The sequence below is a fragment of the Neomonachus schauinslandi genome, chromosome 1, assembly GCF_002201575.2.
Source record: "Neomonachus schauinslandi chromosome 1, ASM220157v2, whole genome shotgun sequence".
NCBI classification, from domain to species: Eukaryota; Metazoa; Chordata; class Mammalia; order Carnivora; family Phocidae; genus Neomonachus; species Neomonachus schauinslandi.
This window is the reverse complement of record NC_058403.1, coordinates 183,275,818-183,301,532: the sequence shown is the minus strand read 5'-3', so window position 1 is coordinate 183,301,532 and position 25,715 is coordinate 183,275,818. Positions and strand designations below refer to the sequence as shown.

General features: G+C 41.8%; 1 protein-coding gene across 1 annotated transcript in view; it reads right to left on the bottom strand.

Annotated features, from left to right (window-relative positions):
* PRICKLE2 (prickle planar cell polarity protein 2) overlaps positions 1 to 25,400 on the bottom strand; it is an 82,129-nt gene extending 56,729 nt beyond the window's left edge. Inside the window, exon 1 of the mRNA XM_021695256.2 lies at positions 25,242 to 25,400. Within this exon, the coding sequence (XP_021550931.2) occupies positions 25,242 to 25,385 (144 nt within the window). The 5' untranslated portion in view covers positions 25,386 to 25,400. The remainder of the gene's footprint in view (positions 1 to 25,241) is intronic.
* Between the last annotated feature and the right edge of the window lie 315 nt (positions 25,401 to 25,715).

Sequence of the window (25,715 nt, the reverse complement as noted above, 5' to 3'; positions counted from 1 at the left end):
TATTGGGTGGGACATTTTGCGTATCAAAAGCATCCTGTGTTCTTAAGAGTGCGAACCCAACAAAGAAGTCAGACTTTCTTGGCTGATCTCAGATTGAATTGTCCTTCACCCTCTAAATGAAGGAAGGAATCAATGAACATATTTATTTACGGAGTGGCTCTTATGGCAGGGTGTTTTTATATACGGTATCTCGTAAACCCTCCCCATGCCCTGGAGGCTGGTAGATTGTACTCATTAGACTGAGCATCACACAGCTAAATAGGGGGAGAGCCATTTTTGGACTTGGCTCCCTTATCCTCTCCTTTGTGTTTCGTGGATTCTTGGCCTTCTTTATCAAGAAAAAGAGAGACTGGCAGATGGATGGGAAAGAACTAAAAAACCAGATATAGTGGATTCCCAATATGTATGACTGACCACATACATGATGAACACGTTTTCCTTCGGTGTGCTCCATAAAATGACCAACATATGGTCCCAAATGAACTGGCAGTAGGTAAAATATGAGGTACTCCAAATGAAACGGTCTTTCCACAACTCCATGGAATGATGGTATAAGGGAGTTGTGGCAGACATGGCTATCTACCTACATCCATTTTCCTTTTCTCCCTTAATAAGAATACCAAAATCTTACTTGAAGCATCAATATGCCCAGCTTAGAACAATATTTTTACATCTCCCTAGTAGCTATGAGTAGCCAAGCAATTAAATTCTGGCCAATGACACATAGCATGTGACTCCTGGGAGGCTGAGCAGTTGGCAAAGGCCTTTTTTTTTTTTTTTTTTTTTTTTTTCCCATTTCCCCTTTTTTCTTTTTTCTGTCTGGAATGTAAAAACAATGGCTGGAGCTCCAGCAGCCATCCTGTACCATGAAGTTCCTTATTGTACCATGGAACACCAAACCAGCTCTGGATTGCCTATCTCCGAACTTCATTTACCAACGAGAGAAAGAAATGATTTTTTTATTTACAGTCTCGGGTACTAGGAACTGAATGCCATTCCTAAATGATACAGCAATGGTTCTCAAATGTTAGAACACTGCAGAATCATTTGAGGTCTTCATTAAACATTATCCCCATTTTCATTCTTCTGGGTCTGAAAAAAAAAAAAAAAGCTCAGAATTCTATATTCTTAATAAACACCTCATACCACACCAGGAGAAACACTGGTTTAAGAAGAAGGCAAACATGACTCCACAAGGTGAAGGTAACAACTCCTGAAGTATAATCTCTGATGTGACACATTTGAAAGGCTTTATAAAAGCCCATCTTAACCCAGAGACTAACTAGAAGATTAGACCTTTATTTCACACTCTCCCTCTCCTGCAGTTTGAGAAGCTTGGAACCTCGGTTAATCTACCTCAATTCAGGAAGGCAATATCTAGTGAGGTCTCAGAAGGCCAGTGCTACAAAGAAGGGAAAGATGCTGCCTGAATTTGTGGCACATGGTGGTTTTTATGAAAAGTGCACACTAGTTCTGAAATGGAGACCTAGAGAACAATCGGGAAGCATTACAGCCATAAGCAAGTGGTGATGGGCTGCTTTTAAGGGCCCATTTGTTCGCTGTGCCCCCATTTGCCAGAATTTCATTACCCAAGCAAGAGGAGAAGAGTGGTGTTAAGTGGCATCTAAGAGGTACAATTGTACCAAGTTTGGCTCCTTTCCTTTTCTCCTGAAGACCCACATTATAATTTTAATTGGTTTACTCAGGAAGTAATGTAGGAAATAACAGTCCAATACCTAATGCCTAAATAATGTCTCCCATAGGATTAGGATCAAAAATCAGAAATAAAAGCTCATATGCAGTATTTTCAAAGAAGAATATTTCAAAGGCTTTTTCTTTCTTTCTTTCTTTTTTTCTGGCACCCAATGTCTGATTCAACATTAAACCATATCAGAAGTAGGTTCAAAACATACCCAGAATCCAGTCACCCTCCCCCACCCCTGTAGGACCGTCCAGCCAGGACTAAGTGCTCATGGGATTTATTGCCACAGCTGCTTCTGGACCCTGGCTTTCACCTTTGTTCCCTGCATCTGATTCTCTATTCAGCAAAAGACCTACCCTATTTGAATATTAACCAGATCATGTCGCTGCTCTTCTCAAAGCCTTTCATGGCTTCCCATTCCCCTCTGATTCAAAGCCCAAGTCTTCACTATATGATCAAGATCATGTCTCCTTAACACTTGCCAGATCATATCGCTTACTATATTCCTGTGGTTCAGTTCTGCTCCCAATGGCCTCCTTGCTATTCCTCCCACCTCAGGGCCTCTGTACTAGCCATTCTCTTTGCCAGGCACATTCTTTCCCCCCGATATTTACGTGATTGCCCACCCTCACTTCCTCCAGTCTTTGCTCAAAGGTCACCTCATCAGAGAGGACTACCCTAATAAATCCTTATCAGAGAGGACTACCCTAATAAATCAGCACCTTCATCACCTCTTACTCTTGAGACCAGTGCTTCTCAAATGGGGCTAATGTTGACCCCCAGGGGTTATTCAGGAATGTCTGGAGACATTTTTGGTTGTCACGACTGGGGTGTGTGTGTATGTACAAACATGCATGCTATTTGCATATAGTGGGTTGAGGGCAGGGATGCTGCTAAATCTCCCACCATGCAGAAAATAGCTTCCATAGTAAAGAATAACCTGGCTCAAAATGTCAATAGCATTGAAACTGGTAAACACTTAACCTGCTTTTCTTCAAAGAACTTACCACTTGCTGATGCATAATCTACTCATTCACTGTCTCTCTCTTCCTTCTAGAATGTGAATACCTGGGATTTGGTTGACTATCTACCCCCAGATGAGTGTCTTATACCTAGCAGGTGCTCAACACATGTTTGCTGAGTGAATGCATGCTGTGTTCAAATCTCACCTTTCTGCCTCTCTGGTTTATGGAAGGATTTGGACAGATACATGGGGCAAGGGAATACAGGTGAGATTTCCAGAGGAACCAGAGTAAAACTCACAGAGCTTCCCTTTCATCTCATCAAAGCACCTGCTTTGTCACTGAAGATTCCTGATGTGGGGGGACGGAGGAGCAAGCTAGAAAGATGAATGGAATAACTGACGAGGGACTATTCCTTTAAGAGGAGGGGGCAAAAACAACTCCCATTTGTATTTGAAGCTATAGAATTTCTTCCAAGTTGAGTCAACTTTGTTCAAATTACAGAAAATAATCACATTATGTCCTAAGTAGTTCCTGTAATCGCAAATCGCATGAGTTATTCTTCTTATATGCCTCCTAGCTCCACATACTCACTCCTTCCAAACCTTTAAGTTTTTTAAATTTTTTATTGAGAATATTAGAATATTAAACTTCAATGTTTAGTTAGAAAATACTTTCCATTTAGTTTGGAGCATTACCTGGCAGTTATTGTATCCTGTCTTGAAGAAGAGGTCCCAGAAATGAAAAAAGTTGGAGTTTCAACACTTCCCCTTCAAACTACAATTACATAAAGACTCCCCTACCCCAATTTTACCAAAACACTCTTTGCAGAATGTCTACACATTTGCATACATGCCCTGCTAAAAATTCCTCAACAGTTGCTTACTTTTTTTGGTAACAGTTTCAATATTGCCTTTAGACAAAATATACACATACATATGCATGGAAAAAGCAGGATGGTAGTTTCCTATAGTGGTTAAGTGTTTGGACTCTGGAATCATATTGTTTGGGTCTGAATACCGGATTGAACACTTTCCATCTGTACACAGTTGGGCAAGTAACTCTATATTTCTTAAGAAGTCAATATCTTCATCTGTAAAATGGGGACAATAACACTCACTTTAAAGTACTGCCATGAGGATCAAAGGGTATAATGCCATAGTACAGAGGCAGGCACGCAGCGAAGGCTCTGTTTTTTAGCTCTGAAGCCATCGAATGCCTAAGTCATAAATACCTATGTCATGGACTGAATTGTGCCCGCCTGTTCACATGCTGAAGCCCTAAACCCCAAAGTGATTGTATTTGGAGACAGAGCCTTTAAAGAGAGGATTACATTTAAATGAGGTCAGAAGGGTGGGGCTGTGATCAGAAAGAACTGACGTCCTTATAAGAAGAGGAGGAGACACCAGGAGCGTGCACGCACAGAGAAAGAGCCATGTGAAGACATACGCAGAGGGCAGTAGTCTGCAGACCAAGAAGAGAGGCCTTACCAGAAACCAACCCTGCCGGGACCTAGATCTTGGACTTCTTGCCTCCAGGACTGTGAAGGAATAAAATCTGCTGTTGACACCACCCAGTCTGTGGTGTTCTATTACGGCAGCCTGAGCAGACTGGACAGGGCCGTCTCATATGCACGGAACAGGTCAAGTGCTTGTGGGGAAAGGACATGCATACAAATAAGAAATGATCTCTGGATGAAGGAGGTTATATTTGAGTACAGTATATAAGACAAGTATGCAAGTGACCATAATGCAAAGTTAAAATAATGCAAGAGCCATCCGAGGCAGACAAAAACACTACAAAGAACAATAAATCAAATTCCTAAATTTGTACCCTTGCCCATTTCCATGGTGGAAACAATCCCGCTGTGGATGATTTCTAGCTACCCATGTGACGTCATTGGATGTGGGACTGGGAAGAGATGCAGAGTAGCATCCATTATATGGTATTGCCACCACATGGATATAACAGAAGAAATAAACCCAAGTGTACAGATAACAGTGAAACACAGGAAAGTAATTATGAAGGGATGAGTTCTGAGTACCTATCACCTTTGTTTTTAATATAAGTTAAGTTTATACAATTAAGCTTTAAAAATGGCTGAATGAGCACTGGGTGTTATATGCAACTAACGAATCATTGAACATTATATCAAAAACTAATTGAATTAAAAAAAAGAAATTTGCATTCTCAAAAAAAAAAAAAAGGCTGACTTTAACAACTGGCTTACAGAATTCCTGAAAACTGACCAATGGGATCTTGTGAGGTCAGCCAATTCTAGCACACCACCGTCAGAAACTTATATCATCAGTTTCCTTGGCAAACTCTCTTTAAAAAGGTAAAACATTAGGAGGCCTGTAAATACCTAAAGACTACTTCCAAGGACATGAAGACAACCACCCAGCTCTTTGATGGTTCTGGCAAATAGCATATTGCGCCAAGTCATCTACTTTCACTGATATGTTCTTCAAAATATTTACAGGTCTCACTCTGCTAGTCCTTTCCATATTCCCTCCATCCGTGTGCCCCAAATTTTGCCCTTTCTTTATACATCTTTTCCTCTGCTCCCTTCTTGTTTCCTTCTTAAATCCCTGGGTATAATCCAGAAGCGAAGAACATTTAAAAATAGTCACATATGTACTGGCAGGTGTCTGATTTTCTCTTCTAACGTTAAAAAGGATGTGAGTCGAACATATTGTAGGTATCCACAAGAAAGAAAAACAACAACAAAAACCCCTCCTGAAACCTTAATAAAACTCTACTTTTTTTAAGCTAGCCTGAGAATGGCCAATGGTGCTCTAGTAGGTCATTGATTCTTACTTAAAAAAAAAAAAAAAGAAAGAAAAAGAAAAAAGATTCTCCACTTCTGGGATAGCCATTCAAACCACAACTATGTTACTATTTGTCTACAGTGTAGAAGAGGGAAACTGCATTTGATATTTAATGTTTGAGTCTTGACTATAACAGATGTTCAGTCTGCAACTGTGACGAAGTTATCTAAATTCTCTGGGCTTCCGTGTCTTCATTTCTAAGACTAGGATAATTGTACTCATCTTGCAGCATTGTGAGGAATAAAGGTGATGATAGAATGAAAATACACTGTTAACCGTAAGGCCGTATATAATTGTCAGATATTATTACTGAAAATAAAAACAGTGGGTGTAAGAAATGCATTGCATTAGAATTGGGCAGCTAGTAATAATAACCTAAGTATAATGGTCTAGGGCCAACATGGCATTTTGTACAAACCACCAAGCATCTAGGTTCTATCTTTCTATACCACCATTCTGTTTGTGGCATCTATTCTCCAAATCACAAAATAGTTGCTGGAGCTCCAGCCATCATTTTCACATTCCAGGCAAGAAGATGGAGAACGTCAAGGGGAATATTACCTATCTCCCAGTTGGATCAATAACATTTAAAGAGATTTCTTAGAAGTACTATCCAACTTCTATTTGTAACCTTTTGTCTAGACCCAGCTCTAAGAGAAGCTAGGAAATGTAACCCCTAGTTAAACAACTGCTGTTCAGAATAAAATCAGGTTTTGTTAGTAAAAAAGGAGACACTTATACTGGAAGGACATGTAGCAATTGTGTCCCAATAAATATATCAGTTTTGGGTTACCTCTTCCCTAGGGGACTCCTTAGGAGTTTCCTGTATGGCATCTTTCCTGTGTATTAAGTTATTGTTTCTCATTCTACACTTCACATAATTAGTCCATTTTCCGCCTCTATTATTAGAAAAGACAGATTTGCAATGTCAATTAAAACCATTTTGAAGAAAATTTAGAAAGCAGCAACAGGAGAAATCCTACAACAAATGCAACTTTTTAACTACCCAAAGTGATGTATAAGGATACATGCTATAATTCTAGTTAAGAATTCTTCCTTAAATAGACTGGAGATTGGTGATCACAGGATGCTGTTGGAAATCCATTTTAAATTACAAGTTGGTTGGGGGGCCTGGGTAGTTCACTCAGTTAAGCAGCAGGCTCTTGATTTCAGCTCAGGTCATGATCTCAGGGATGAGCCCTGAGAGGGTGAGTCCCCTCCCCACTACACACACACATACTATGTGTGCATGCTCTTGCTCACGCATGCTCTTTCTCTCTCTCAAAAAAAAAATACATATATATATATATGTGTGTGTGTGTGTGTGTGTGTGTGTGTGTGCGCGTGTTGGTGATCTTTATTTGGAATCAGTTCATTTAAGGCAGTTTCATTTCTGCCCATTAAATGATGGTTGTGAACCCATGAAAAAGTATGAGAACTAAGGGGCTGCATATATATTACTGAATAAATATTTCTAACCACCATGGCTACCTTCAGCCTGAGTTCCACTCCCTGCTCCATTAAGTTTCAAATGTATCATGCATATAATGGCAAGAACTGAGTCCTCCCTGCTCTGAGAGGCCAAAAGATCAGCCAAGGTTATACCTTGGACTGCAGTTCAAGGTTAGATATGGCCATAAAACTCTGAATGTCCTACACTATGCTATTGTGGAGAAACAGATGGGAAGGAAGGTTTGGTGAGGATGAGCTAGACGATGCCACCGTAACAAACAACAAGAAAATATCACTGGCTTTGCACCACAGTCATTTTTTAAATTAAAATTTTTTTAATGTTTTTATTGTGGTAAAGCCTATATAAGATTTGCCATTTTAATTATTTTATTTTATTTTTGTTTTTTGTTATTGTTGTTTTTAAGTAGGCTCCCTGCCCAGTGTGGAGCCCAAAGCGGGGCTTGAACTCATGAGCCTGAGATCAAGACCTGAGCGGAGGATCAAGAGTCAGACACTTAACTGACTGAGCCACCCAGGTGCCCCCATTTTATTTTAAAGTGCACAATTCAGTGTCATTAATTATAATCACAATATCGTACAACCACCACCACCACGACTACAATCTTTTACCAAAACATTTTCATCATATCAAACAGAAACTCTCTACCTTACATTAAGCAATAATTCCTTATTTCTCCCTTCCATAGCCTCTAATCTACTTTCTGCCTTTATGAATTTACCCAGTGTAGATATTTCATCTAAGGGCAATCATACAATATTTTTCTTTTCTGGCTTATTTTGCTTAGCATAATTTTCCCAAAGTTCATTCGTGTTGTAGCGTCTATCAGAACATCTTCCTTTTTATGGCTGAATACTATTCCATTGCATGAATATACCACATTTTGTTGATCCAACCATCTATTGATAAAACTTGAGTTGTTTTCACCTTTTGACTACTGTGACTAATACTTCAATGTGTACTTGTATGGTGTACAAATATCTGTTCAAATCTCTGCTTTCGGTTGTTTGGGTATATACCTAGGAGTGGATTTGTCAGATCATATATTTAATTTTTTTTGAGGACTTCAAACTGTTTTCCACAGTGCCTGCAGCATTTGCCATTTCCACCGGCAGTATACATGGACAAGGGCTCCCACTTCTTCACATCCTCACCCACACTTGTTATTTCCCATTTTTAAAAATTATAGCCATCCTAGTAGGTGTGAAATGGTATCTCACTGGGGTTTTGATTTGCATTTCCCTAATGAATAATGATGTTGAGCATCTTTTCAAGTCCTTATTGGCCATTTGTTGATCTTCTTTGGAAAAGTCTCTATGCAAGTTCTTTGCCTATTTTTTAACTGTGGTTTTTTTTTTTTTAATTTTTTTGTTGAGTTATAGGAGTTCTTTATATATTCTGTATATGAAAGCCTTATCCACACCAGTTTTATTTCTCACTTACACTCTGTCTCTGATATGAGTAGGAAGAGACCCAGGTAATTGAGGCTCTATATTAATATGTGCCTCCATGATGATGACAGCAGAGAAAACAAAGGCTGGAGCTGAATACTGGCAATACAATGCTTTTATCTGGATGTGAAGCATGCAACTTCTGCATATATTTCATTGGTTAAAGCAAGTCACATGGTCATGTGTAATCTGCATGTGCCCGGAGGAAGCAGCAGTCAATCATTTGTGAACAGCACTAATACCCACTATAGCAGAGAAAGAATGGAGTGGTGTGTGAGCAATACACTACCTTTTGGAAAAGAAAGGACAGTCAATCCTTGTTATTCATGGTAGTTATATTCTATAAAGTTAACGACAAACATCGAAGCAGTGAATAGTAAACCATTGCTCCTAGGTGAAATACAGGACTAGGTTCCTGCCAGCCTCTGGTCACATTTTTGTCAGTGGGTCAATACAAGACCTTGCTTTAACTACATATATATAGTTGATTTATTAACATTGAATTCACGGTTGACAGCCCTAGAACTCATGCTGAGTGAAGATCTATTATTATCTATTGAACATATATTCTCCCTGAGACATCTCAGAGGATTCTTGCCCTCACAAACATAGACAGCACTTTAGCACTGAGCTTGAGAGGCAACTTAAACAGTGAAATCACCAACTGCAAAACATGTAGCGCTAAACAGACGACAAAAAGCATGCTTCTTTATTTTATGAGACCCGAAACAAAAGGCAGAAGCATTACCTTGTTCAGCCTCAACTGGCAATGTGCATGGTGGATGATTCAATTTTCTCACCCCTCTACACATGTCTGGGAATAACTGCAAAAGTGCTGTGGGTACCGATTTGGGGGTTACAAACAAATTTTGATGATGAGTAGGCGAATTTGCAAATACTCTGTGAATAATGAGGATCAACTAGATTCTAATCTATTTGACCTATTCAGGAGTAAGGGGCTTACCCAGGATTCCAATTTAGGTCTGATTTCAAAGCTCATTCTCTTTCCATGTCACTACACTGTCTTCACACACCAGTCACAGGATTACACTCTACCCCAAGTATTTGATGAATAAATGGTCAATGCAGTCACAGTTCATTCTTCAAGCTTGAGATTCCTGCTAAAGTCTTGAATAATGAACAGGCTAGAGTGGCTGCTTAATCATGAAAACCACATGGGCCAAATGGAATTCCAAAAAAGGTGGACATCAACGGAGTTATTTGGTAATGTGCATGCTTTGAATGTTCCGTGGTAAGGATCATGTGAACTGATTCAGGCTTGACAAAGTTTTTTCTTTGAGGTCTATGCAAGAGAAGATAATGTGCTCAAGTTTATCCCCAACAAAGACCATGTGGTCCTTGAAATGACTGCTCCAATCCCTGAGAGTACATTTTTAAATTTTATTAGTTTATTATTATTTTATTTACTTATTTTGTGGTAAAATACATATAATATATATACCTCTTTAACCATTTTTAAGTGGCATTAAGTACATTGTTGGGCAATCATCACCACCATCCATCTCCAGAACTTTTTCATCTTTCTAAACTAAAATTCCATACCTATTAAATACTAACTCCCCAATTCCTGCCCTCTCACCCCCACACAACTATCATTCTCTTTTCTATGAACTTGACTACTTGAGAGTAATTTTTACTACATTTTGGGACCAAATGTTCTTCTCCAGTAACACTTCTCTGAAATTCTGGTGAAAATCAGTGGGGGAAAAAAATGAGTCAGACAATATATCAATGCTTACATTTAAGTCTTTTTATAAGCAACTTGCCTTCTTTTTTAATAAGGCAATTAAAGATTCCAGAGGAGATACTGGGCCCAGTCATCAGTATCCATAACAAATGAGAGGATGTGGGAACTCAGCTGTTCACAGAGAAGACCCATGAGATAAATCAGCACTGATAATTGGGCAAGTTATTTCTCCTGACTTTTCAGCCTCAGGGCGTTAACTTAACATTTCACAGATCACAGAATTTCCATTATATAGCACCTCTTCCTCACTCAAGACAGTCTCCTTATTATTCTAGAAGTGGCATGAGAAGAACCAAAAGTGTTAGCCAATAATTGCAAGAAAAGAGAATTCAGTATCAACTAGGCTCAGACCCAGATAGGTAGTTCTGGCAGGTACTCTTTAGCATCCTGACATTCCTAATAGTCTAGTGTAAAACAATGCTCATCCACATATCATCACAATCTCATGCAAAAAACAGTAGATATCGTTAGGTGCTTAGCCAACAACAGTGTCTGGTTGTAGTAGTACCCTGTAGTCTTGGTCTTCTGTCATAATTACAGCATTTTCCCTTGTTGCCTGTAACAATCTTTACTCTTGTTTTAGTTTACTGAACATTCCTCTAAAACTTTTTTGGAAATCAGCAGAAAATGGATGGAAAAGAAAAGCAAAACTTTAATTTTACTCATATATTTTTTAGAAAGCAGACCTATAAAAATGGGGAGTTTCCAAATCTGTTCTTATCTATGTTAAGAAAAGGGAATAAAGATATAAAATAGACATGATATGACCTCAAAATCATTAGTATTGATGTGATTTTGGTTTTAAATTGTTTTACTATGCTTGAGCAAATACGAACTCAAGCGAGGTAGCTGGAAAGCATACTGACATGCAGGCTTTTCAAGATGCGAGGGAAAAATCTTTCATGAATAATCTAAGAAATGGTACTAAAAGGACATCACAGAAGTTCCCTGTCAGAATTAGGAAGAGGACGGAAACATGGATACTTGTTTAAAATGAATGACATGTGAACACCCTGAGTATGAAGGGAGCTCAGGGTACATGAACAGTGGCAAGGGATCCAGCACGGTTGGATGTTAGGAAATGGTGAGCAACCCCTACAAAAATAGGAATATATTCCACAGCTTTCCAAAAGTAAAAGAAAATGAATGAAACTTCTATTAAAAAATAGGAGTCAAGAAATAGAAAAAAGTAGAGGAAAAAAGATGGCAAACACAAACAACAAAAAGTGGTAGTAATAATTATCTAAGTTATCATAACATGTAAATATATTATATTCATCAATTAAAAGATAGATTATCAGTTTGGATTAAAAAGAAAAACACATTATCCATCATATGCTGCTTACTTAAAACAAACCCATAAGAAAAGGTGAAATAAAGGAATAAGAAAACACAGTCTTGCAGTTATTCACCAAAATGAAGCTAGTGTGCAATGTTAACACTATACAAACCAGCATTTAAATCAATATAATTAGTAGTGATAAAAAAGGGATGCTACAATTGATTAACAATTAACTGATCCTTGGTCATTTCAAAATTATTAGTGATACAATATGTTGATCACTTTGTAATAGCTACTAGTTCACTTTTTATGTTTCAGGAAAATATTATTAATGCAGCATTCATAAACTTTTTAAAAGCTATAAAAATGATTTTCATGTTAAAATAAATCAAATGCAAAACACACTAAAAAGGGATGCTACAAAATGATAAAAGGAAACATCTAGGAAAATATAGCATAACCATAAACTTGTAGGCACCCAAAATATAGCCTCAAAACATATAAAGCAAAAACAGAAATGCAAGGATAAACAAACCCATAAATACAATGAGGAATTTTAAGATGCCTCTCTCAGCCATTGAAAGATCAAAAAGGTAAAAAATTATGAAGGCAATAGAGGGTATTGCATCAATAGTAATTATTGCTCACTAACTCTATGATGCTGTTTTCTAATAACTTGGAAACATTACCTTCTTTATTCTTACTTTATATTGGGAGGAAAGATTTAATGTCTTTATTTTCTAAATGAGGAACAGAAGCTATATGGTGCTAAGAAACTCGGTCAAGATCACTTAGAGATATTACTGTCTGAAACTGATTTTTCTGATTCAAACTTTTTCTGGACTTGAATGCCCCTATTTCTATCTATCTGTCTGATCTACAGTCCTTAAGTATTTTCCCTGATGTTATAGGGGGAAGAGGGGTCAAGTAGATAAACTCTGCTCCTTAAATTCTGGCTCTATGTAACAACATGCAAATCACAGGCTTTCTCTCAGATTGTGTTCTTAAGCATCAAATGCATGGTTTGGGTTCAGTAATTTCTGTGGTCTCCTTTCTATAGTTCTTGTGTCTGCCCTTGCTCTCCCCCTATTCTCTGGGCTACCATTTCAGACTTAGATCTCAGTTTTGTTATCACAGATAAGCCTTTCCAAGAAAAGTGTTTTCACACCAACTGGACTTTCCAATCGGTAATTCTATCTAATGCCTCTTGAAATGCCAGGTACTGTAATAGTTGCCCTATAAGGCAGGAACCATACAACCTCATTTTATAAATGAGGAAAAATGACTTCACCAAGGTAAAATAACTTGCTCCAGTCATAAATATAGACAGAGTGGCAGACGTGGATCGGGTCCCTGGTGTGTCTGATACCACAGTTATGGCTTTTAATCCCTATGCTTGGGAAAGACCACCCACAGACCTTATTTCAGCAGAGCTGTTTCTTATGTAATATTCATCATCCAGATGGATTCTTGATTACCCACATAGCAATGGGGTCCAGGAGAAGATAGATGCTTCAAAATCCTGCACAAGCTCAATGTCAAATTTATCCACACTGATATGAACCTCTCCCTCAAACATGAAAAGTTGCCAAGTGCTTAGCAAAATTGGTTGGTTGGTATTTCAGCTCCTTCCCCTGCCTACCTCTCTGTCCAAGGCTATGATGCTTGCAATGATTTGCTAAATGTGAAAGAGGAAGGAGAAAACAGAAAAGGGCATGAAGTATTCACAATCTTGACCATCAACCTGGAAGGGAAAAAAAAAAATCTCCCTCCTTTCTGCTACTAATCACTCAGCGCCAGTTAGGATGGGAATACCACTTCCTCTAATATCCTTTGGCAAGGGTCAGACAATAGATTTCCCAAAACCCCAGGATTGCAGGGAAATAAGAAATAAAGTCATCAATAAGCTAGGCTAGTTAATGTTTACAGTCCATTCTATGTTGCTGCTAGACTTTTTGGTACCTTTATGGAAATTACAAGATACCCTCCCAACTACAAATTAGAAAAAGTGCCCAATCTCTTAAGATAAAGTCCTGCATGACATCAAGGTAAGATGCAAGGTGCCTTATGCTAAGCAAAAGATACTCTTCCTTTAGGGAATCATCAGAGCACAGGTGACTATCAGCCTCCAATCACCCCCTTGGCTAGGAAACTTTGTGCAGTGCACAAACTGTACAACTGTATGTGGCAGCCCTGATCCCCTCTCAAGTGAGAGCTTATGAATTTATCCATTTGGTGCAGGAAATTCAGATTCAGAAACTGCCTGAATAATTAGCAAGATCTGATCACTGAGTTTTAATCAGCCAGAGCAATAACAACTACCACCACTATTTACTGAGTGCCAACTACATATTAAGCACTGTCCTAGAGAATTTACAGAGATGATGAAATGAGCAAGTCTGTGGAACTGATTTTTCAGTGCCATCCATCCAGATGTTGATGAGTTCTGTCCCCAATCTCCTTTTTATTGTGCATAATTAATATCAAGCAAATTCCTTCTGACAGCACTTGGCCAGAAAGCTCCGTTAATTCCTGAGGCAACCACAGAACCCTAGGAAGAACCCACCATTGGTATGAGAAGATGCCTTCCTTCCTTTCTGTTAAAGAGGAAGTTCATTCATCAGTCACTAGACTGAGGTAATTGAAATACAATAAACTGCACATATTCAAAGTATACAACTTGATAAATTTTGACTATATGTATATATATAGCCACAAAACCATCAGCTTAATCAAGATAGAGGAAAAAAACCCCTATTATCCTCAAAAGTCTCCTCTTCCCTTTTGCCATTCCTCCTTCCCACTCTCCCCACCCCTCCTTTCCCCAAGTAACCACTGATCTGCTTGCTGTCACTATAGATTACATTTTCTAGAGTTTTATATAAATGGAATCATACAGTATGTAATTTTTTGGTCTGACTTCTTTCACTCAGAATAATGATTTTTCGACTCCTTCATGCTGTTGCACATCTCAAGAGTCCATCCCTTTTTATTGCAGAATAGTATTCTACTCTATGGATACAACACACTTTGTTTATCCACCCATCCATTGATGGACTTGGGGCTTATTTCTGATTTTTCACTATTTAAAAGAAAGCCCCATGTTTAAGGTATTGTCTCACTTAATCCTTACAATCATGCTATAGTTAATGAAATTCTCATTTTTCAAATGATGAACGGAAAGCTCATGAAGGCAGATGAACTTGGTCAATGTTTGGGAACAACATAGCTAGGATTTGAACACAGAGCTAGTGAGTGTCCAAGCTCATGCTCTGCAACACTACGAGCTGAGAAGAATAGGTACTTCAAAGACAGAAGCCATGGGAGAGCAGCACAGAGCCTGAAGTCTCTGTGGGTCTTCCACAGAGAGGGTTGTCTCCATCTGCCTGTGAATGAGTCTGTGTCACACGAAGCAAAACCTCAAGACAGGGGCTGGGAAGTGCCCGTTTTACACTGGACTTGGAAAACAGCCACACGGGAATCACACCTGGACTAAGGGCTTGCAGGTAATGATGACTTAATAAATATCGGTCAAATGAATAAATGGCTGAGTGCAAAGTGAATGAATGACTGTACAGAGAAACAGATGGATAGGTGGAGAAGATCAGTTATTAATTGACTTGATAGTAGATTCATCCAACCATCTCATGAAACTACTCAAAATATCTCATGAGTCAGAAGGCAGAGATTATCCTGATAGTAAATTAACTGTCACAGGAGCTCAGTGTAGGCTGCTCAGTCCACAGAAAGGGCGGCAGCTGTGCACTCAGGCAGGAAGTCCAAGTCCTGAGTCCCACTAGCCATCCTGAGGATCCCAGAAAACATTTACTATAAAGACGGGGGCCATCCATCTTGAAAGCTAGAAACCCCCATGGCAGCTCTCCTTTCTGGTGTTCGCAGATGAGTCTTGGTTTCTCCAGGCATCCCACTCTGCACACAAGCCTTGACAAGGCCCTGCTTGTGGAACCTGGCCACAAGGCTGCTGATGTGATCCGGCAGAGGCCCGGAAGCCTGAACCCAGCTTCTAGTCTCATCTCTGACAGCTCTGTTGAAAACAAGTTCATTAACAGGCAGTTTTATTGAAGAGTGCACACAGGCATATTTCCCACTGCCACGTGATGATGTCAGTGCATTTTTGGAGCCAAGATCAACATGGCATCCATCGTTGATATGACTGGTTTGCTGAGAACTGTGCGGGAGATCGCTTTGGGGCCTCCTTCTACCTTCCTTTCCCACTCACCTCTCACACGGCACCAAAAGCCCTGGGATGAGTGACAGGGAAGGTGAACACAGCAGAGGCCGCTTAGAAGAAATTTAATCCAATCCAGTTGGGGAGCCATGTGTCTCACTGCAGCCATGAAATTCCATCCTGAGCTCAGCATTTACTGATGGAATAATGAAATGAAGATGGTATTGCAAACGGCTGGTGAGTCTAATGATGGTGTTTGTGGGGTTTTTAGAGGGATGATTTGATTGTATGTTCCCTTCTTAAGAACCAGAACCACCCAGCAGGCCCAGAGAGATGAAGCACTTTGTCATTCTTCTCTCCCTCCCCCCAGATCTGCAAGCTTCTGTCCCTCTCGGTATAAATAGCTTCTCACATTCAAAAGAACAAACTGTCTACAGCCCGAAAGTGAATGGCAAAGCTGGCTGCTGGCACTGTGGACCCAGCCCAGGGGTGAGTCACAGCTGTACAACTCATGCTTCTACAGTAACAGGGACCAGAGCATTTTCTGAGTTAACAGGCCAAGGAGAGGGCCGAGGAACAGAACCAGTGAAAAGATTTTGAAAGGGGGTGCCTGGGTGGCTCAGTCGTTAAGCGCCTGCCTTCAGCTCAGGTCATGATCCCAGGGTCCTGGGATCGAGCCCCCCACCGGGCTCCCTGCTCAGCGAGAAGACTGCTTCTCCCTCTCCCGCTCCCCTTGCTTGTGTTCCCTCTCTCGCTGTGTCTCTCTCTGTCATATAAATAAATAAAATCTTAAAAAAAAAAAAAAAAAAGAAAGCATTTTGAAAGCATCCTGAATTCTCCTTTAACAAACAACCTCGTACCCAGGCCATATTCAAGAGATGTCAGTCAGGGGCAAGATGCTGGAGAAGGAAGTGGGCAGCTTCTGGGGCTCACCCCCTGTCATTACCCAACTCTGCTCCAGTGTCTTGGAGACCCAGAAAATGACCATGGTGATGACAGCAGCTACCATTTGATGTGGACCACCTATGGGTCAGCATCTCCCAGGCTCCTTAGAGAGAAATTCAGTAGGTCTTCACAGCTACTTCAGACCTGGGCAAGAGCCTCTTCATTTTACAGACAAAATGAGTGAAGCTCAGGGCACCCCAGGTCACATAGCTAATAACTGGTAGAGCCAAGATTTGGCTCCATGTATTTCGAACATTAGTTTTTCCATTACCCGAGAGCAGCAGTTCTCAAACTGTGGCACGGATCAGAAACCCCTGAAGTCCCTGTCCAAAAAGAATGTTGGGCCTACCTTCAGAGTTCTGGTTCAGTAGGTCTGGGACAGAGCCTGGGAATCTGCATTTTTTAAAGATTTTATTTATTTATTTGACAGAGAGAGACACGGCGAGAGAGGGAACACAAGCAGGGGGAGTGGGAGAGGGAGAAGCAGGCTTCCTGCTGAGCGGGGAGCCCGATGTGGGGCTCGATCCCAGGACCCTGGGATCATGACCTGAGCCGAAGGCAGACGTTTAACGACTGAGCCACCCAGGCACCCTGGGAATCTGCATTTTTCAATAAGTTCCCCCGGGGGGTACTCATGCTGCTGGTAGGGGACCCATACTTTGAAAACCACTGGACTAGGCTGACAGAATGTGCGTAATCTAACCATCATTCTACGGAACAACCCAGCTCAAATGTCATCTCCTCGGAGAGGCTCTCCCTGGTCACGCCATCTAAAGTAGCTTTTCTAAATCGAGGACCAGCAAACAGTGGGCCTTTGGGTCAAATCAGGCCCACTGACTATTTTTGTAAATGAAGTTTTATTGTCACCTGGCCATGCTCAAACTGCTAATTGGTCTGTAGCCTCTGCTAGGATGTCAGCTCTAGCAGGGCAGGGAGACTTGTTTGCTCACGGCTGTCCCTCAGTGCCCAGCACAGAGTTGGCACCCCCTAATATCTGCTGAGTGAATGAGCATCGCAGTCGAGTGCCCAGGTCTGTGACATGGGAGCCTGAGGGCCAGTGCAGGAGGAAGAGGCGATGTGCTTCTCACCCTGTGGGCTGTCAGCCAGGATGAGACAGGGAGGAGAGCCAGAGACAAACAGGGATTGTTGATGGGGGAAAATCAGCCTTTGAAGTTTCCTGCTTCCTGCAGTGAGGGGGAAACAGGAGGCGGAGAAAAGAGGAATCCCTTAGTCACCAGGGTCAACCTGAGATTAGGGGAAACTTCCTTGTGTGACACATGCTGCCTGCTCTTCCAACACAAGCCACGTCGGCGTCCTTGGCTCCGATATCCTGGGTGGATCGCGGCAGAAGAAAGAGGGGTGGAGGACGAAGAGCCCGAACTAGCAAGGGAGTCGCAAAGACAGCCGGGGTGAGCCGTGGCTCCGCCCCTTCCTACCTGTGGCAACCTGGATGAGTTTCTGACCCTCTCTGAGTGGCAAGGGATTCACGGAAAGAGGGAGGCATCTTGTACAAGGCTGAAATGTGATTGCTTATTCAGGTAACATCTGTTTATCAGATGGGTAATATGTATCAGGCATTATTTTAGGTACCAAGCACACTCGGTGAACAAGGCAATGTGTGACTCCGACAGGCTCACATTTGAGAAGGTAGGGCATCTGACAAAATGCACAGACAGAAGCCTACAGGGAGTACCGGTATGGGGGCTCTCTGTTGCCCTATCTTCACCTGCAGGCAGAAGCATCGAGGTGATGGGTGTGAAGGCTCCTTCGATTTCCCAGGGGCAACCAAGACAGTGGGGTTTCCCAGCCTTCACATCCATGGATGCCTTGGCCAGAGCTGGACGCTGCATGGGCTCCATTCATCTCTCCCCAGACCATTAACCACCCCCTGCCCAAATTCTTCATGCAAAAGCAAAGTTGATACTGATTTCGTTTCACTTCTGAGCTTCACGCAAATGGGTCCTGTAACACCTGCAACAAGCCAGATCTTTGCATGGCTGGCTTCTTCATGTCCTTCAGCAGCACTTCAAATTTTACCCCCCCCAGAGAGGCCGTCTCTGACCAACCAGCCTAGATTAGCCGGTCCCTCCAACACTCCGGCCCACCTCCATTGTCACAGAAGCTGCTGTATTTTCTTCATGGCGTGGATTAAATGGGACACCACTTGTAAAGCACCCAGGATCGTGCGTGACACTGGAACAGTTCACTAAATGTTTCTATCACCATTACTGACAATATTGTTCTTTTTTCATCTATCACCATCTTGAATTATCTTGAACATCTATTGTTTTCTAATTTATGTCTCTAACACCCACCCCCTCACAATCTAGCAGAAACCTTAATCATCTTGTTTACTGTTTTAGCCTCAGGGCCTAGAATAGTGCCTGAAGCATAGTAGATACACAGGAGTGTCTGTTGAATGAGTGAATGAATGCATGAAAAAGCCCCATTGCTATTCCCTCTTCACAAAAGTCTCCAGCATTCTCTCTGATTCACTCCGTACACTCTCAGGGGGACACAAGCCCGGGAACACTGCCAAGAAGCCCACCCATTAGAGGCCTTAAGTGGCAGAGAGGCTAGAGCCAGGAGTGAGGCCTCCTGCTGACCCACTGTTCTCCGGGGGGGGTGGGGGAGGTTTGTAGAATATTCTTCGTTGTGGGAAGGCTCTCTTTGCACTCTGAGCTGCCCGCAGAAAATGCCCCAGGGACTCACTGCTCCCAGGCCTGGTGACCTCCTGGTGGCAGGAGCCCTCAGGCACTGAGGGAGGTGGGTGGCAGAGCTCGTTTGTTCAGCAGACGGCCCAGAAACCTGCTTGGGGCATGAGAGAATTCGGTCAGGTGGCTCTGTGTGGGCCCCCATCCAAGTTGCTCTGGCTCAGTGGAACCAGAAGTGCATTAGAAAGATGTGGCACCTTCACAATGCTCACATAGCAGACAGCCTGGGGAACAGAAAGGCCTCTGGATCGGCAGAATTCAAAATGATTTTACTGAAAGCCTTGGAGAAGGCCGAGAAGAAATCCAGGTCTCCCACTGGCCCATGCTTCGCTCACCTCCTCCACCCCGACCTAACCTTCCTCTGTCCTGGTCAGCCCCCAAAGTTCCCTTCACCCTCTTCCTGCCTGCTGGGGACAATGGTCATCTGTGTCACTGCAGCTTCACAGGAAGGGCAGGGAGGTGATAACCACTTTATGGAGCACCTTCTGTGTGCACACACTCCCCCATTCGGGGCCCAGAGCAGCTCCTGTGGCCTACAGCTCTGAGACGATCAGCTCCCAGGTCAGGGTGGCTGAGACTGAATCTGTCCATCAGCTGCGTGACCGTGGGCAAGTTTTCTGAATTTCTCTGAGCCTTGCTTTATTTACCTCCGAAACAGAGACAGGAATAATAATTTCCAAATAAGGTTTGTTTTGAGAATGGAAGAGGAAGAATGCAAGCAAAGTGAAAAATTGTAACAAGTGTTCATAATTTTCTCCACTGCCATCGTCATCGTCATCATCATCATCATCATCATCATCATCATCATGAGAAAACCGAGGCTCTTGGAAGCTGAACATCTTTGCTGAGGTCAGGAAGGGATGGAGCAGTGGCCAGATCTGCCTGACTCCAGAGACAAGGTTCCTCCCCATCCCACCCGCCCCCCCCCGACCATGCTGCTTCCTCCTCACCCCGTGGATCTCAAAGGGCTCCGGGCATTTGGATGGGGACACAAATGATTCCCTGCCAGGCCCTTGGCTCCTACCACCTGGCTCCAGCTCCCAGTCCTGGCGCCAGCAGTGCTGTGGAAGGTGTGGGCTAGAGCACGGTCCTCATGAGATGTCACCTGTCTCCTGGCCCTTGTCGGCAGAGAAAACCCGGAAGCAATCGAGATGGTTAGGGGAATCCGCTTAGAACACATGCCTTTGAGAGAAGCACAAGGAGCAGGGAAAATTGATACGGAATCATCCTTTATGTAGAAAAAACATTTTGAAGACTTCTCTCTTTCCATGTGATGCAATCCGGAGCCTTTCGGCTTCTGCAGAGGACCTCAGTCCTCTGCCGGTCTCTTAACAACTATTAGTTGGGTGGCTGTCATGGGTCAGGCTCTGTGTGTGAGGCTGGGGGACTCCTGAAGAACAAACCAGACAAAATGCCTGCCCTTTTGGATCTTAGAGCAAAGTGGAGGAGGTAAATATCCAACAGATAATTATACCAGAAGTATCCAATTATGTTTGAAAAGTGTTAATAAGGGAAGTAGCAGGGATTGCTACAAAGCATGTAAGCGGGGACCTAATCTTGTACTGGGAGTAGGAGGTGGTCACAGGAGCTCCTTGAGGAAACACATTTAATCTGATACCTGCCGGATGAGCAACCGTCACTGAATTAAAAGCCGAACAAAGAATTTTACGTACCTCCAAGAGAGATAGTTCTAGACTTTCACAGGGCTCAAAACCAACTAATTTGCCCCATCCTCTAGGTAGTACTGGATGGCCTGCTTTGCCACACATGGCAGAATACTAGGAAAGCCAAACATTGGACAATTGCTCCCGATATCTTCATCCTTCCTGTGAGGGGTTGATGTGCAAGTTCCAGAAAAATAACTGAACTGCCACTCTTGAGGGGCAAAACCACAGTTAAGGTCAAGGTAGTTTTACTAATGTTTGGAAACGAAGGATTGGGGCATTCGTATTTGAGAACCCTCTATAGATACTCACAGTATCCAAAACACTGATGGAAAGGAATTCACTCAGGAGATGCAATCTGATGGTCTCTTCAGGTTTGCATGGAGCGATGAGCAGAATTAATAGAAAAAACACATCCATAAGCACCCAGTGAAGACGATCCACCCAGAGGACTTACCTTTCTGGACAGCAGTTTGTCACAATAAATCAAAAGCCTTAGAAAGGTTTACATGAGACCACGCCACCTCTAAAAACTGTTGTGTAAGATGGATGGCCACTGCCCCCTTATTTAATAGAAAGGAAAGCTGCCAACAAGGCACACGGTCAAAAATAAACCTTCGGCTCAGGGGTGCTCAATGGTGGTACTCCTGGCATTCGGGAGGGGTGGCTTTTTCTTTGTGCAGAATCATCTGGTAATTTTCAGGATGTTAAGCATCTCAAGCCTCTACTCATTTTAATGCTAGTGGAGCTATTTTGACAATAACTACCCCCTTTTAAACATACATTTCCAAATGCTCCCTAGTGGTGGGTGGGACCACTGCAGGTAAGAAACTACCAATGAGGACCAGGCAATCATTCCAAAGGATAATCTGGATCTAAATACACGGATACCAAAAACTGTTCACAATACATAAAGTGAAACAAAAGTCAGGGTAAGTCTGACAGCATCATCACATTTTTGTCTAAAACAAAATGGAAAATTCTCATATTACAAAGATACTTGCTGCACGCATACAATAAAGGTTGCAAAACAATAGTCCTAGATTTGTGGAATTATGGGTGACCTACCCAGAACACGGTAGGCACTCGAACGAATGTCTGCTGATGTGAGTCAGCCTCTTATGTCTTGATTGAGCCAGAACTTTGCTGACAGATCCTTTAGGTTTTAACATCACTTTGATTCAGTGGTTCTCAACTGGGGTGCCCAACCCACCCCCCAGGTTCACAGCACACTGCCTGGAGACAGGTTTGGTCACCCCAAGGTCCAGGGGAGTGGGTGGTGTATGCTACTGGTATCTAGTGGTAGAAGCCAAGGAAACTGCTAATTATCCTACATTGCACAGGACAACACCAACAGCAAAGAATTATCCAGCTCAGAATTCCAATAGTGCTCAGGTACTGAAACCCTGCTCACCATTTGCCTTTCTTACGGCTTGTTAAGTATCCTCCAAATTCTTCCTGAAGTATCATCTACTGTAAATTGATCACTAGACCATCTCTAGAAGACAGGGCACATATTATTAACTGATTTGAAGGCAAATTGGAGCTTGAAAGAAGACTACAGATGGTCAGTCAGGGCAGCTGAGGTACTGGAGGGCTCTCTGGATGACGTGACACACTTTGTTTGAGGCGAACAGAGGGGAAGGATTGGAGCAACCTCACTGATGACTTTTCAGTCCGGTCATTAAAAATCACGGCATAAATGCTCTTCCTTTCTGGCATCATCTATTATATTTATCACTTTTCGCTCTACTTTAAGAAAGTCGGGTTTTGCAGCTAGTAGGTTTTTATGAAATTAAATGCCCCTATTCAGAAACCCCTCCCTAAATGGGAGGTGAATTCCGTGTGCATTATACTTAATTGAAGGCATTTCTCAGAAGAAATAGAATAATAAAGAGTATCACCTGAAGGTGTATTACCAACCCCATGATCAGGGAGTCAAATGAAAGGTTTTTAACAGAAATGAAAGCACATGACTCTCAACTCTGACCTTTCCTATTTTGCCTGTAGCACAAAGCATTTAACTTTCACTGTAATTTCTCTTGATAGAAAAATGAAGTTTCTTAAATCAGAGACAACTAGACATGATATTAAACGTCAGCACTTTTAGTGAAAAGCATTCAGGGTCTCAAATCTGTCTTATCTTAGAACATTCCACACAGTTTTTAAAAAAAAAAAATCTTTGAACATATAAATAGTTCCATAAGTAACAGATTTTAAAAGATCTTATAATTTTAAAATTTGAATTCCATTTCTTTCAGGCAACATGATCCCTTCAGACACCTTTAAATGCAGACTTCCATTTTATTAGGCAAATATACAGCCCTTCAAATGGCTTGAAGAGAGAGTCTCTCTGGAGAACAACAGCCCTTCCTAACCCTCTGTGTCACATAAGTCTGAAGAAATTCAGGGAATAGAGAAAACCACCCAAGGAATAGCAGAATTATGAGAGATGGGAATATCCGTTCAGAGGACATAATTCAAACCACTTGTTTAATAGCATTAATTGTTTTCTGTCAAAACAAATCAAAGAAAATTGTTTTATATTTCCCAAAACATTCATTTTGGGTGAGTCAAGTAGCCTTTAAAAATACTATCAGCACTCACTTTTGGAATTGGTGAATTGAACCAAGACCCCAACTTCTGCAACTGTCTGTTCTCTTGGGCCAACCAAAAATTTTCTCTGCGTCTGAAAATCACAGAATGATGTTTCATGGTCTTAGAGAAGAGTTTACCTAAGCAGGAACCCCAAATAGCTTAGCTTCAGAATTTCAGGGCCCAATTTAGCAGAAAGTGAGGTGAACAAAAGAAAGATGGGTCTCCTAGAAGCTGCTGCAAATGAGGTTAGCAAGAAAATGAAACAAGCTCACAGATGTATCTAGGTGTGAAAACTCCCCGCTCAAACACTGGCAGGAGAATGGTGATGTCAAACAAAGATATTCAATCACTCACCACCTCATTTGAGTGTTCAGACAAACTCAATCAAATGCTCTCATTCTTCTGAAGCTTACTCTTTAATAATACAATCTTCACCGAAACAGAAGGAAATAAAGATATAACCTTAACCTGCAAACTGAGAGAAAATGTTCTTATTTCTTCCTGCTGATATCTCAAATCCTCATAGAGATTATTTTCTGTGAATGTTTCTGTTCTAAAACATTTTCTTCCTCATAAGAATGAGAACAGAGATCACAAAAATGAAGTGCCTGCAGGGCTTAGGAAGGTCTTCTTCAAGACATAAATATGAACTTTTACATAAAAACTCCTAATATTTAAGGATTAGTAACTAATTCAAAATTTTAAATAATACTTTGCTGGCTAAACAAATCCTACCTGTGTGCCTGATTTCAGGTGCCAGTTTGCGACCTCAAATATTGGAAAAAGAAAATGAGAAATGGCTAATCAAAGAGATGTTATTAGGGGTCCACTCTTGAGTTGTTTGCAAATTCTTGGGTCTTCCCTAATCATGAAGAACTTTTTCTAGCAGCATTATCACACCAAAAGTCCCTGACTTTAAAATTTCAGGGTATTTTAAGCTTCCAAACATTCTGTCAGACATAGGGAAGATCACTAGAGACAGCCATTTTCTGTGTCAGAGGGGCAAAACTCAAAGATGATGAGAGTGTCTAGCTTAAGGAAGGGGCTTCTAAACCAACATGAGGCTGGTGGAGGAGAAAACTCCAAGTACAGAAATGCAAAGCGGAGGCTATCACTGAGAAAAACGCAGTGAAACAGAAAGAAACCGAGTTCATCTGATCGAGCCAATAATATTTGCAGCCTGTAGGCAGTTCAAATATTTAAGGAAATGCCAATGTCTTTCTTTGTAAAGCAAGGCCGAACTTAGTATTTAAACACAGCATATATCACTGGGAGGAATAAGGCAAATCCTTATGTCCTCACTCTCCTTTAACAAAGAATCTTAAAGATTCATGGCCAATGTAGAACTCCCTTCCCCCCTTCAAAAATCAAATTTCCCTTTCTAATGTTTCAAAGCCAACATCTCTGAGAAGTTTCTAGTCAATCTTCTGTTGACAGTTAATAATGACAATCCAGAATGAATTAGCAATGGCCCACGTAGGACTCATTTTCATTTCTCTTCCTCAGCGCCCACTGGTGCCCCAGACATTGTCAACCCATGCAGCCCCAACCACTTCTCTGAATCAGCAAAGTGAACTCTTCCTTCTGAACTGGAATGAGGAAGGATGGGCAGGACAAAGATAAACAGCCCAAACCACAACTGCCCTCCCCATCAAGAATGGTACCTGTTCAGGCTTCAGCCCCGGCGGGATCCAGGCGTACTCCTCCAAGGCACAGCCTGAGTCGTCGTCTGACGTGGAGTTCCTCTGGAAGTCAAACATGAGTTTGCTGACAGTCTTCTCCATCTCTAGGGGCATCACTGTCACCATGTGCTCCTCCTGAGGGCACTTGCAGTGCAGGCAGATCTTCCTGCGAGCAGCAAAGGTGGGAGGTGAGAAGGAAGGCAAAAGAAACCATTTTTCACCTGGCTGCCAGTCATCAGCCCTTGGATCCCAAGCCATAAATGCATTCCTTGGTAACTGCCTGTTGGCAAGAGCACCTAAAGTGGCGCCCCACAGCATGCCTGTCTTCTTGGAAGGTGTGGTGCTGCACACGTGGAAACATCACGAAAGGTCAGAGGCCACTAGGTAAGCCTCATGAGAATGTTCGAACATGGACTCCAACCTATTCTTCTAAATCAGTATCCCAAGAGCAATGTC